Here is a 15154-nt window from a genome sequence, read left to right as displayed (position 1 = left end):
GTTCTGCAATTAAAGTTCCTGCAAAAATTGATTGGGGAGGGAATACAATGGTTTAGGGGAAAAAAAAAAAAAAGAAAAACCTCATCTAACTAATGGCCTGTGAAACCCAAAGTATAACAGGGCTCCCCATTTTTGTAACACATTCCATATAGGGATTTGAAAAATATAAAAGATTAAAACACAGGCATACAAACTGCAGTATCCTGATGAAAGAGTTGTGGCAGAATACAGGATAATTTTGTGAGAGTTTTTCCTCTGGATTTGGTTTTTTGAGACTTTTAAGTTACAATAATTGACACATGCATTTAGACCCAAATCTGTTGGGACAGGCCAAGGAATAAAATTTGCGTGTCTGTAATATCCATGAAATTCTCAGATCACTTTCAGGGTGGGTAAGGGTTAGGCAGTTTGAAAGTAAAAGCAGTGATATGTACACCCTGTAGGTTACATCCAACAAGATTATGAAAGGTTGAAAATTATGGAGGAAAATCCTCGCTTTGGTACATAATGAGAAGTCAGAAGATGGGAGGGAGTGAAAAGAGAGTTGTGAAGTCATTCACAGTGTCTGAGTCTAAGCTGTAAGGATCCACAAGACATTTCTGGCAGGGGAGTTAAGGAGTGTGAAGATTTTTTAAGTAAAGAGACACTGTTAATATAATATACCTAATAATGTAGTGTGGAGTGGTTTCAGTACTCTGATTTTTCCTCAGGTCAGATTGGAATTTGTGAAAGAGACTAAATTGAGACAGATGGGAAAGCAACTGGTAATACACAACTCATTCAAGCAGACTTGAAATCAAGACATGAAAGGAGAATTTTACAATAAAAGTCTGAAAATAACACATTAACTGTGATGGTATTTACTCTAAGATTATTTTAGAGTAGCTCTCTTTAAGTATTGTATAATGATAGCAGATTTTAGCATTTATACCCTACAAATTGGGTGAAATTAATGTCTAATTAGAGTGACTAAAAAAGAACCACAAGTTAAAAAATAACTGATGTCTTAATAGACTATGAAAAAAGATGTGATAACGGCCAGGCAAAACTTGTGTAGCCAGCCAAATGAATCTTGGACAAAACAAGACATAATGCCTGGTGCCAGAAGAGCTAAATCAGGAATAGAAAATCTATTCATCCATGGACCAAGGCTTCTGCATTTAATTGAACCAAATAACCAATTGTAGAGCTGTGCTGCTAATAATAATTAATAATAAAAAACTACAACTTAGAGGTCATCTGATGAATCATAACATGGCTAACACTGAAAAACACACAGAGTGCTTTGAGCCATAGCTATGCCCAAAGACTTACGTATGCTACTGGTATTAGAGTTCCATGACTCTGAGTATGTCGAGTCATTTATGAGCTGGAGACTTTATAGCCCCAAGCCCATATCTAAAGCCTTCCTCTTTTGTGCTAAAACAAAACAGAAGGAATAATGAGAATCTGTGGGATCGATCAAATGCAATAGAATTTATCTTGTAATTGTATTGCCCAGAGATGTAGAGTCTCCCTCACTGGAGATATTCAAGAACCATCTGTATGCAATCCTGTTCTGTATGCTCTAGGATGACCCTACTTGAGCAGTGAGATTGGACCAGATGACCCCCTGTGGTCCCTTCCAACCTGACCCATTCTGTGATTACTTCCTTAGAACTATGAAGAAAACCGTGAATTTACATTAAGGAACAAACTTCCTGATCCAAAGATACTGTCTCATTGAGAAGAAAAAAATCATCCATTATTTTTACTCAAACATTCAAACCTGGCTTGCAAGAGGATAGACTGAATGATAGATAGATGATAGATGATAGATAGATAGATAAATAGACAGAATGTATCCACATTTATGCCTTTCATTTCATGTCTGTAGAAACATTACTCAGGCAATTTCTTGACTGTTGTTCAACCTGTGTTACTTTGCCAACTTCCCCTGGCTTCCTGAAGGGCTGCATGTTCATTTTAACATGTCTGGTGTAAAATGTTTTCATTTCTTTTTCTCAGGGACAAACAGCCTTTGCCAAGAACACATGTGTAGCTTAACAGCAAGAAGGTGCAGGAATCTCAGATTTGCTCTCTCCAGCATGTTCTTTTTAGTCATAGTCATAACTTAAATGTGTTATTCCCCTGATGCTTCACATAGTACATTGCATGAGAAATCTGATTTGCCTGGAAGAAACTTAGTAAAATCACCCAGATACCTTCTGAAGGCCACTCAAAAATGGCATTTTTAAAGTAATTGGGTGATTAGGATTTTGTTCAGAAAATGAAAGAGTTGCAGAGCTCTTGCCTTCAGGCCATTTCATTCCAGGTCTCTCTCCTGATTTGTTTACTGGAGGAGCCCATAAGTCCTCCCTTATATTAATCTATACAAAATAGCAGTGACTCCTTTGCCTCTAGACAATATTTGTACCCTCATGGGCTGCTGGAGAAAAAGGCAGGGTTAGAATAAAATCCAGGCTGATATGCCTACCTGAAGATATTGGGCCAGCAAGGCACTGAGAGGTATTCCTAATGAGGATTCTCCTTTAATATTACTGGGCCTTAACCACTTAGTTTTGTGGAGAAATGATTCATTGCTGTTGTGGAGGGAAAAGCTGCTCTTTATTACATAGCTTCCCTACACTTCAGTCCATCCACTGCCAATAGTAGGAATGGAGGCAGGGCAGGAGAATAAAAAATAGCCTTCAGGCATTTCTTTGTAGTGCTCTTTTCAAGAGAAAAAATTGTCTCAATGCCTACATTACCTAAATTTGTGCAAGAGGCGAATCCTCTTTTATGCCTTTTACTTGCTGGCAAAAGCATCCCAATTAGGCTGTGTGCTCTTTGTTGCAAGTCTCAGCCACAAGCTGCCTCCTATCCCATGAAACTGCTTTCCTCACAGTAGGATGACTCCCAGGCAGTACCTTTCTTGCAGTAGTTACTTGAGTGTCCCAACACCAAATTCCCTCTTCAGTTGTCTGTGGTTTTTGCCTCGTGCAGAGCTGCCTTTGAGGGATATTTTCCCAGCCATGAGGTAGGAAGCTATTTGTAGCACTATGCTCTACTTCAATTTCTCCCCAGCTGGCGTCTGCCATTAACACTTACCTAGCAGCACCCATTCTTCCCTGCAGGGTAAGCAGCAAATGATCTTGAGGAAGGAACAACAAAAGCAATGTCTATCTACAACCAACAAACCAACAAAAACCAACAAACTACGAGTCAGGGAGACCACTCTTAAGTGCAGAAGTAATTAGTGTTGGTCAAAACAAATCAAAACAAACAAGAAAAAGAAGTGTGTTTACAGTGGGGGGAATTGTTGAATACAGAATGTCAGGCTTACATGGAATGCCCAATTAACACCAGTGATACAAGCTAATGGAGTGTATTTAAAATAATGTCAACATCTTTCTGTTGGCAGTGGAATCTAAGGGGGAGTTGAATGGCAGAAAAAAACCCAAAACACCTGGTGAAGGGATTATATCAGGGAAGAAGGAGAAAAGAGTTACCTCCTCACAATGAATGTGGGGAAAGTCTCTTCGCATTCATTTGTACTGTTATAAACATTTCTTTTGTAGTTTATGACGTTAATATATCTGGATTGTTGAAAATCATATGAAAACTTAATGCTTGACCAGTGTTATCTACTTCTGAATTATTTGCTGAAAAAGCAAGAAGATACACCTTAGAAATATTACCTGCTTTCAGTATAGCAAAGTGTCTTAATAGTTATTGAAAAGGGAAGAAAAATCTGTATAAAGTAAGCCTTTAAAGTAGCTAATACCATTTTTACACTTGTATATTTGTAATAAGATTTTGCAAAGCTGAATTTATCTTTTTTTTAACATCAGATGCTGTCAAGTTATTTAAATTTAAGATTGCATCTATATACACATACAGAATATATATACACAGAAGCCAGATATCTTAGCAAAGACTTATGTATGTGCAAATGTGTCATTGAACCATTGTAGCATACGTTTGCAAAACAGTGTGTTATATTTGGCAGTTCTTAGGCCTAAGTTCTATTGTGTTCTTGTTTTGTTTCTAATTTAAAAGCACCTTTTGGTGACAGAAGTCCTTGTTAGCCTAAGGTCAGTGAGCATTACTAAGCAATTGAATATGATGTAAATTGGTAGAAGCCGTTTGCTACAAGTAGGGAAATATCTCACAGAGATGACATCCAGCTGTTACTGGGCTCAGTCTCTTTCCTTTTTTAGCGTAAATGCCAGAACAAGACAACAGACTGACTCCCCTCATGCTTATTGATAGCTGAATCATGGCTATCCATGGTTCAGGATGCTGATGGATGGACATGTAATACCTGTCTGGCATCCTTATGGATAAGGGTCACCTTATTTTCCTGTGTTTTGATGAATGGCCTACTTTTCTGGAACTTGTGGAAATGTTACGTATCTCTTGGGTGAGAAAGGCATAGAAAGACTGACTCTACACTACTGGGCTGTAGGAAAGTATTACAATTAGGCCAACATGATATTTTCAACCTCTAAAAATGGTCGGTGTGGGAAAGGAGAGACTTGTATATTGGTGTTCATATGTTACCAGACACTTTGAGTTGCAGCTGCTTGCCTGGGAAAAGGTTGGTTAGGATAAGACTAGTCCAAAATTACCTCCGAAGTTACTTCCTGTACTCTACAATCCCTTCCCTTCCTGATGCACCTTTCCTTTTCAGAAATCCCCTCATTCTTCCTCTGAAAATCTTGTTTATGACACTTCTGTGGGAATGAGGGGACTGTTTTTTCTGAGTAAAATGGAGATTTTCTTGGAAGACATTGAGTGGCCTTCTTTTCCCAGAAGAGATAGTATCTCAGTCTGTGGGCACCACACTTTGCCATATCATTCTGACACTGTTCAACTATTAGATAAAGTGCATGTGATCTCTTTGATCCTTCTTTACATGTATCTCCTGTTGAAAGGATGAATTTAGGGATCTAATTTCAGAGAATGTTAGGCGCTGTGAATCCCTGACGCATCCTGATTTAGTGTTGGGATACATGATAACTTACCCAGGACACTTGGAGAACGAGCTCTCATGGGGTTTCCTTTATGTGGAAGTTACAGTGTGGGTGGTAACTTCTGCGCATTTTCTCTCATTATTGATTTCAGATGTGGCCTTGGCATGTACCAGAAACTGGATAAATTAGTGGTAAATCCAGCCATACAGATGTAGCAACCAAGAACTGAAGCCCTAGTTTCCATCTCTTTCCAGGGAGATAGACCGTGTAAATTCAAATCTGGAATGATATGGGACAGCATGGCAGCTAGAAAGGAACCATTATAGTAATGAGTAGCTGGGTCCTAGAGATGCAAGGAAATTATCTCATTGATTTGCCGTGTGTTGTACAGGGATCCTCATCTCCCATTTGTTGATGTTTCATTCTTTTTTCATTCATGCTATTCTTGCACCTGGGCAGTTAGAACTACTGGCATCCCAGAGTAAAGCTGTGCCACAGTCCAGGGTGGCCCTGTACCCTATTTCATTAATCTCTTGATCTGGAGACCTTTGTGTTGGTGCTACCCAAAAAATATCAGGAGAGAGAGAACCTCAATATAACCTGAGGTTTTAAATACCTATGCATCAAAGTGACATTTTTGACTACCATTTACCTTTAGCTTTGAATAAATTCACATGTCAATCATTTTTACTAATTCAAAGGCTTTCTTGTCTTCAAAATACTAAAAGGACCTATCAGAGTAAAAAAGTTCTTCCTTTTAGAAAAGATTTCTTCTCAGAGTCCTTTTTTAATGAATTATTTTCTCATGCATTCCATGCATTACTAGGGCCTCAAAGGGCAGGTGCAAAAAAATCTAATAGAAATGAGATTTAGCTTAGTTAATACCTTCCCTTCATGTAAAATTAGTCCCTAGGACACTTTACTAGAGACAGAAGAAAACCTTCTGTCCCTCCATCAGATTGCTTCCTCTAGCTCTTGTTTTGTTTGTTAAGCCTCAGATATTATGACTGTTAATAATATCAGATCCTCTTCTCAGTTTATCATAAAACATCTTGCTCCCATTTTTTTCCAGTTTGGTGACAGAGATGTATGGCATGCAACGATGTGTTAATCACTCTTCTCTTGAATGAGTCTCTTCCCTTTGATTCACACTGTTAAATAATGTAATCCATATGCTGGAATGACAGATACTACTTTGGAATCAGCTATAAGAATATTGGTTGGTATAGCAGGGGGACATTCCTCTGCTGGTTTATTTTTCTTTAGTATTAGTGTTACATTGGCTTGTCTCAATGTCTCTAACAAATTGCTTTTCTCCCAGGAATTTTCAGCTAATTTAGTTAAGAGATTTCTAGCCATATGTAAAATAATTTCCATTCAGTACTGGCCTGCATCCATTAGTGCTAAAGCTATATAGTTTAGAAATTTCATATGACTAGTCTGTCACTAAATGTACAGTAAAATCCACATCTTATTTTTTCCTTTTCTTTATTTAAGCTCTGGGTTTGTTTTGTTGGAGCTTTTTTAGCAGCACAAGTAACATAAACATTGTCTTCAGGTGCCTAATATCATATAATGACTGAGATAAGTCAGTTGAATTGTTTTATAAGATTCTTCAGCCATACTAAGAGCTTCTGACAATATTGGGCTGAGGGAAAGTCTACTTTCATTAGCTTACATGCTAGAATCTATCTACCTTGTATATGCTTTTTTTAATTAAGCAGAGTTAAATTGAACACACCCATTCCACCCTTGTCCTGCTTCTCTGTTTTAAACAGTTGTTTACATCTTCTCCCGGTACTTGATTTTATACCCTAATCCCCATCTGAAAAACTGCACCTCATTCATTTATTTCCTTTTTTTCCAATACTGAAATTGTCAAGTATAACCTGTGGCTCATTGAGATCCAACGTGAAACACAACTACATTTCCTTCATGTTAGAAGTGTTTGCTTGAGAATTTTTGAGTTTATTGATGTTTACCTACCCAGGCAATGAGAATTTTTGTCAAATAGTGGTGTATACATGGCAATGAAAATGATAGTGTAATATGCCTCTATTACTTCCTGATATCAGGATTCTGCTGCACTGCAAATTTCATATCTGTTGTTATTATTTGTTTGACAGAATCAAAAACTTGCCAGGTGCTTTGCAAAACAGAGAACAAGAAAAATCCCTTTCCAGAAGAGATGACAGCCTGAATAGAAATGGCATAATGGCAGGAAACAAAGGAAGCAGAAAGGGGAAGCAAAACAAGAGTTATAACCATAAGATCATGAGATTGGTTTGGAGGCACAGTGAACGCTATGAGGCATTTTTTTAAAGCCCATAAGGACTGTAGTTGGGATTAGAGAATGGAAATGTAGAAAAGAAGCATGGAAAGGAATGGAGAAGAAGGGAGGAACAGACTGGCAACAGGAGGAAGAGTAAACAGAGGTGTATGGGAGAGGCCAGAACACACATCTGACAAACTGAGGATTATGACTAATGACAAGAATGAAAGACCACATCTGAAGAGCATGATGATTTCAGGAGGATGGCGAAGTAGGACATGGCGATGCTGCTAGGGAGAGAAGAGCCGGCAAAGCTGCCCTGGAAGCCTGCCCTGGAAGCTCCTCGCACTAAGATAACCCTGCTTCCCCATCTTCTTTCTGGCTCCCCTCTTATACATAAAATATGTATATAGAAGAGCAAAGGAGAAGGAGAAGCAGCTAAATAAACTTTTCCAAAGATCCTGCTGGGGAAGAAGTTTAAGCTGGGATGATACAGATTTATTCCTACTGATACTGCTCATGGCAGTGAGAGGCAGAAAGCATTCTGTTAGTCATACTCCTGCAGATGAATCTATGTGAGTCTTTGCCTTTGCTTACAAATAGGCCTTGTTGAGAAATATTCAGCAAAATTATAATACTCCAGCCAATCTGGGACATTTTAAAATGTCCTTTCATTCTAGAACAGAAAGAAATTACACCACTCACTGTGAAAGGGAAACAGGAAAGAAGAATATTTTAACAGGGTTTTTTTTTTTTTTTAATGCTGAAAATAATAATTTCAGTATTACAGAAAAATATAAGGGGGATTTTGCTCATTGTGAAAAAAAAATACATATTAAAACTTTTCATGAAATTTATTACAAAATTGGGAATTATTTTAATTATGTAGGACTGTTTTTTCTGTTGTGTTTTTTTTTAGAAAATTGGTATTTTTAGAAGGAAACAGGAAAATTGCTATGTTCGTTCTGTCAGACATTTTAAAATACCCTGATTTCCAAGGTAAGAATTCTTCAAGAGTAAGAAAGCTGAAAAGTGGCCAGTCTAATCTCTTCCTCACTTCCTTCTCCTCTGCTTCTGTGATCAGATGTGTCTAATGATTAGTCTGCAAAGAGCAAAGCCAGTTTCTATGTCTCCCTGAGAAAAGGCATTTTGCCAACTTTAAGGATTTTTCACTGGATCTACCTACAGGAAGTCGCTTTTTTGCTGCAGACTATGTGTCCACTTAAATCCTCCTCAAAGCTCTTCCATTTTGCCTGGAAAGGTTTATCAGAAAGCATGCTGGAAAGGCTCAAATCTTTCCGTCTCCAGTGAAACTGTTTCTGAACATAGTTATAGATTAGCAGATGTACTGGTATGACAGTTGAGAGACTACTGCTGTTAATGAAGTAGTCTATTACCTTGGCATATATAGACACTTTTCACTTGGTACTTCTAACTGCAAAGTATTGATGTTTAGGCTATTATAAGTACTTGTGCATTATGGGTTTTTTTTGGTAAGTTTTAGAGGACAGAACTGGGTAAATATTTCTTCTCTTCAGGGTAATACAGCTTTTCATGAGTCTTTCATCTTGAATGTACACCAGAGTGATATCAAGTTGGTTGTTGTGACACCTTATCAATATGATGCCCATTTTTCGTTTCTTCTAGCAGTAGAATGATTTAAGTATTGTCTCATGGAGACAACGGCCTCATTTAAGAATGGCGACTCTGGATAAGATTCAAATAATTTGTCTGAGTGAGGAGGAGGCAACTGAAAGTCATAGCTGAAATATTGCCAAAAAATTCTTAACTGGTTGGATTTCTCCATCATTTGCTTGAAGATTTTGGTAAATGGTGGTTTACTAGGTTACCAAATGCCAGCAATGGCCAAGCACTTTCTTTTAATTTTCTTCAATTTGGACTTTGCTTAAGTTAATTAAGCTTTTGTCATCTCAGGGTTCCATTTTAGCAATGAGGTTTACAAGACCTTCTCTCTCAATGTAAAATCTTCTTCTACTTAAGAACGTATGAGGTACAGAGAGTAAACCCAATGCTCAGCAGTGCTTGAAGAATAATTCCCACCTCAGTAATTTCTCTCCACTGTTATCAAAATAATACTGGATTTAAATCCTGTAGCCAAGGTGTCAATTTACCAAAATCTTCTCTGCCTAAATTATTCTTCAATTATTCTTCAATTAATGTAAATTCTTCAATTAAATGTAGCTCAAAGTTTTATAACAATCCACCTATCATTAAAAAAAATGGGATTGCAAAGTAGTGTCATAGTATCACCCCATAATACAGATTTTTTTGCATATAATTTTTACATATTTGAAAGAACTCCATTTACTCAGTTGCATCCAACATTTTGCAATAAGAGGCACAACATAAAGCAATATCAAAACACAGGTAATATTTCTACTAATTTTATTTAGCCAAGCTCTAGATTTTGCTTAATTTTGCCACTGCTTCTGGCATGACAGCAGATATGGAGGTTATCCATACCTGCCTAACTTTTGGTGCTGAGAGAGGATTCAGCTGTGTGGCACCTTAACACCCTCTTCTACCAAAAAAAAAAAAAAATTCCAGTGGGAAATGTGGCATAACCTCTGGGAAATGACATTTGACCTACCTTCTGGGTTCCGACACTGAATTGGATGCATGATTTTGGGAAGGGATTTAATACCAGCTACCTCAGTAGCCACAAGGTGTTACAGGAAAGAGACTGAAAAATACCCAAACTATTGTAATGTATCCTGAGACTGAAGGACAGCATGGTTATTTTGCCTATATATTAATTTCTAACCTTGCCTATACTTCTCCTCACAATCCTTCCGATATTGTCTGTCAGCTCTTTCAAGAAAACACTTGGTTGTGCATAAAGTAGGAATAGCTGCACTGACTCAAGCCACGAGCCCACATAGCTGTGTGTACCTGGCTGTGTGCCTTGGTAGGGGTACAGTCTTGTTATAAAGCCTCCCTACAGATTAGGGAAACCTTCAGCTTTTGACTTCCAGACATCTTCAGGGCTCTATATCCAATATGTACAGTTCAAATGCTTCCCAAATCAGGGCGGTGCACTATGATGAGTAGTCTGAATTTGTCCTATATTCTGTGAATTTACTTCTTTCTTCTGTCAGTCTTCTCTCTCTGTCTTGCCCTTCTTTCTCCTGAAGTAGAATGACCAGGGCTGCATGAATTATTCAAAATAAGAGTGTATGATGTATTTATACAGTGATATAGCGATACGGTGTATTTATACTGTGAGATATATATATATATGTTTTCTATTTTGTTTACAGTTTCTTTCCTAATCATCCAAATATGCTGTTTCACATTTTTACTTGATACTGGGTGCTTGACTTGATGTTTTCAGAGAGATATCTGATGTTAATTCCTTATTTTTTTCTTCTTAAGCAATAGTTAATTTGTAGTCCCTGCCTGTGTGTGTATAGTTAGACTTATTTACCCCTTGTTCAGTTCTTTCTGTTTTATCAGATTTCATCACTCCTTCATGGCCAAGGGCATTGAAAATTGTGAAATAATTTTACAGTTCTTTCCAGGCAGTTCCTTACTGATTTAACTTACAAAAAACATTTTGTATCAAACTTTCTCATCTGACAGTTCTTAGATATCATATTTCCCTTTACTACTAATAAAAGTACTTTTGCTTAAATCCTTTGTTTTATTTCATGCTTCAGTCCAGGAATCTTTGCATACACTTAAGTGCCCAATTGCTATATTTCACTTCTATGTTTTTAAGATTGGGGGAGGGAGAACTTCAAACTATTGTCATTTGTGTTTTATTAACTGGAAACCTTAAAAGTAGATTTTAGACCTTCTTATTCCTTCCCATTTCTGACAGAGTAGTTATACAACCTTCAGAGTGAAAAATTGCTTAGGGCTAGATCCATAAACTGCATCTAGGAATGCCTTTAGCCTCTTAGGTCTCCTGTCTCCTTGCAAAAGATACAAACCCAGATTAGTCACATCCCTCTACACTGAAAGGGAAAACCTGGGTGTTAAGCAACAACCTCCACCAACTCTTTCATACTGAGCACGGAACAGTCTGAGTGAACAGAAGAAACATCCAGATGGGGTAAATTAAACCAGGGAGTGGTGTACTGATATTAGTATATTTTTCAACACTGCCTTACTCATGGGACTGTAAGGTGCTGTGAAGTAAGACTTTCAGCATTTCTCCCACAGCAGCTGTTTCTCTGTTGATCCCACTGTTTCCTGCAGTGAGCTGTAGAACCAAACTACAATGCTGAGGTCATAATCCTTCCCTCTCTCTAGCACAGTGAATGTTGAACTTTCAGGGTTAGGCAACAACTTAGTAGACTTTGGGGAACTACCCTGTCAGCATGAGCACTCAAAGCTGTATTTAGCCACTCGTGTTTAAGTGCAAGTTTAAACTGGGGTCTAAGTTACAGCACCGGTGAAAGCAGTGAAAAGAATTTGAATCCCAGTCTTGCAGACCCATTAAACTTGCTTGTGAGAAAGGACTCACTTTATATAAACCATATATAACCTTCACTCAAATGGCATTCTTGCAATCCTCCAAAAACCTATGCTTGGTCTACTCAAGTGATGTGCCATGACCCATATTACCATGTGAATACTGACAGTACGTAAGTGTAGACAGGTGAGTAGACCCTATGAGTTATAACATACAAAAAAATCATAGATAGTGGGGAAAAGAAGTGAGCAACATAAGTGAACCATGACTGACATTTAGTGTTTCTCAAGCTGAGTTGTATGCTGAATATTTGAGAGAAAGAACTGAGAGCATATTTATTTATTCATTTATTTAATGTTTTAGAAACATCTCCACTTGCCAATATAAAAAAAAAACCTAAACCAAACAACAACAACCAAAAAAAAAAAAAAACCCACACAATAGTTAAGTACTGTGCTTATTTTTCTGTAGTTATAAAAGCAATTCTATCAAAACATATATCTATACTAATCTAGCCAGTGACAAAAGTGAACCAACTGCCAGAGGAGGTTTGTGATAATGAATTTCCATCTGTTCCATTACATCTTAGGTGCCTGTAAATCCTTCTCTGAACTAGTAAAACTCTGAGAAATAATAAGCCAAAAATTAAGACTCTGCAAACTATCAAATCAATCTGCCCTGTGATTTTTTAAAAAAGAACAAGCTCTGAATTACTGCTATCTTTATCTCTGTCATCTATATCTATGCATCTACATTAATACAAGCTTTTGTCATCTATTTCTATGTATCAATACAGGCTAGTTCACACATTTGTAATTATTTTCTTTCTCAGTTTGTTAGATATGTATGTTGGCACAGTCTTTCCTGTGCTTTAGCATTTTTTGTTTTGCTGATATTAACATTAATGGGTTCTACTTTTTAATTGTTAGTTATTAATTGAGTAAGGATATAAGGTAGCAATAAAATAAAAGAGAATGAACAGGAATTTGGGATTAGGGAAAAATTCATAACAAATCCCAGGTCAGCCTGTCCTTCCTCGTGTGTACTGGGCTGGCACAATGCTTTTTGTATATAGCGCCAAAATGGCACAGAAAGTAGATTTTTATGCACTGACACCAAATAACAGTAAAGCTCTTTTGAGGCCTCATATACTTAGAGACATGAAGGAACTCATAGAAGCCTCTGTTTTTAAACGTCTCCAAAACATCTAAGTGATAATTTTGTGCCAGTTCTCATATTGTGTGTTCACACCAGATCTTAGAAAAATTCCCCTTCCTTGTTCAAAGCCCATGCCACCAGCCCTTTCTAGCTCATTTCTTTCTATGTAGTACATGACTGAAGACTTCATTGGTTGTTGGTTGCAGGCTTACTCATGAAAAATGTCTTTTTAGTTGTGTTTTGACTGTAAACTACACTTAAATTATTGAAAGACCTGTTTCAATCTTTTTTTCTATTCCAAAACCCAGATTTAGGAAGTGATAGATTACTGATTGATTCTTCGGGGAAAAAAAAAACAAACCACCTACTTCTCTTAAAGAAAAACATTTCCTATAACATACCTTCGCTCTATTGGGATCTCAGTTTGAAGCCATTTATGGGACTCTAACTTTTTTGAAAGTACTGATTTCCAAACCTCTGAAATACCATAATTCTCAATTTATTACAAACTAAAAAAATATAAAATGACATCTTTAAAAGTAAAAGCCTTAGTTAGTGAATTTTCTTTGACATTTTAGGGCCTTGATTTATATTATGCTCGAGTTCTCTCTTTCTTATAAATTCATACACATATGTTTGCACTTTCACAGAAAAGAATCATAGAATGAGAATAATTTAGTTTGGAAAAGGGTTAGATTGAGTCTAACCCTTAATGTATTACTGCCAAGTCCACCAAGAGATTATGTCCTTAAGCACCACATCAACACAATTTTTAATACCTCCAGGGATGATGATACCACTTCCCTTTTCAAATGCTTGAGAACCTTTTCCATTAAGAAATTTTTCCCAGTACCCAAACTAAACCTCCTCTGGCACAACCAGAAGCCATTTCATCTTGTCCTACCAGTTGTTACCCAGGAGAAGAGACCAGCCTCCCTGTCACTACAACCTTTTTTCAGGTAGTTGTAGAGAACAACAAGGTCCCCCTGACCCTCCTTTTCCCAGCCAAACAACCCCAGCTCCCGCAGCTGTTCCTCATTAGAATTGTTCTTTTGACTTGACCAACTTCGTTGCCTTATTCTGGATGCACTTCAGCTCCTCAATGTACTTGTGGTGAGGCACCCAGAACTGGACACAGTACTCAATGTGGCGCCTCACAAGTGACAGGGGCAGGAGGAAAATCATTGCCACAGTCCTTCTGGCCGCATTACTTTTGATAAAAGCCAGGATGCCATTGGCCTTCTTGGTCACCTGGGCACACGTCTGGCTCATGATCAGCTGGCTGTTGACCAGCACCCTCCTGTCCTTTTCTGCTGGGCACTTTGCCTGACAGTCTGCCGCAGCCTGTAGTGCTGCATGGGTTTGTTGTGACTGAAATGCAGGAACCAGCACTTTGCCTTGTTGAACCTCATACAGCTGGCCTTGCCCATTGGATCCACTCTGTCCAGATCCTTCTGTAGCACCTTCCTACCCTGCATCAGATAAACAGTCCTGCCCAACTTTGTGTGATTTTCAAAGTGACTAACGGTGCACTCAATTTCCTCATTAAGATCATTGATAAAGATTAAACAGAGCTGACCCCAGCACTGAGCCCCAGGGAATGTCACTAGTAACTGTCCACCAATGAAATTTAACTCCATTCACCACCACTTTCTGGGCCAGCTATCCAGGCAATTTTTACTCTGCAAACACCTTCCACACCATGAGCAGCCAGTTGCCCCAAGAGAATCCTGTGGGAAATTGTGTCAAAGGCCTTGCTAAAGTCCCAGTAGATACCATCCACAGCCTTTTCCTCACCCACTAAACTGGTCACCCTATCATGGAAGGCAATCAGCTTGGTTAAGGTAGACCTGCCTTCCCTGAACCCCTGATGGCTGGGCCTGATCCATTCATTGTCTTGCATGTGCCATGTGATCTCACTCATGTGGATCTGCTCCAAGACCTTCCCCAGCACTAAGGTCAGGCCTTCTTGTAGATGGGCGTCCCATTTGTTAATCTGCAGTCATTTGGGACTCCCCTGCCAAGCCAGGAGTGTTGAAAAATGATGGAAAATGGCTTAGTGAAGTCTAAGCCATTTTCTAGTGGCTCTTCTAGTAGCTCCTCTGTACCCTCAGGTGAATCCCATCCAGGCCCTGTAACACTTGTGTTCACCAAGTGGTGTAGCAGGACACTTAAAATTTCCCCATGTGTTATGGGGGCTTCACTCTGCTCCCCATCCCTTTCTTTCAGCTCAGAGGGCTGGTTATCCCCCAGTGTCTTAAAAGTTACTACTGTTATTATTATTAAAGACTGAGGCACTACCTCTGACTTTTTATCATCCTTTGT

The 15154-nt window shown here is 38.2% G+C and overlaps 1 protein-coding gene across 5 annotated transcripts in view; it reads left to right on the top strand.

Annotated features, from left to right (window-relative positions):
* Window positions 1–9405, top strand: part of EPHA7 (EPH receptor A7) — a 164030-nt gene extending 154625 nt beyond the window's left edge. For all 5 annotated transcript variants that reach the window (XM_068184078.1, XM_068184084.1, XM_068184081.1 and 2 more), the window contains one exon: window positions 7085–9405. In XM_068184078.1, coding sequence (XP_068040179.1) covers window positions 7085–7280 — 196 coding nt within the window. In that variant the 3' untranslated portion in view covers window positions 7281–9405. The remainder of the gene's footprint in view (window positions 1–7084) is intronic.
* The last annotated feature ends 5749 nt before the right edge of the window (window positions 9406–15154 follow it).

The sequence above is a fragment of the Anomalospiza imberbis genome, chromosome 3, assembly GCF_031753505.1.
Source record: "Anomalospiza imberbis isolate Cuckoo-Finch-1a 21T00152 chromosome 3, ASM3175350v1, whole genome shotgun sequence".
Lineage (NCBI taxonomy): Eukaryota > Metazoa > Chordata > Aves > Passeriformes > Viduidae > Anomalospiza > Anomalospiza imberbis.
This window is presented reverse-complemented; position numbering and strand designations above follow the sequence as displayed.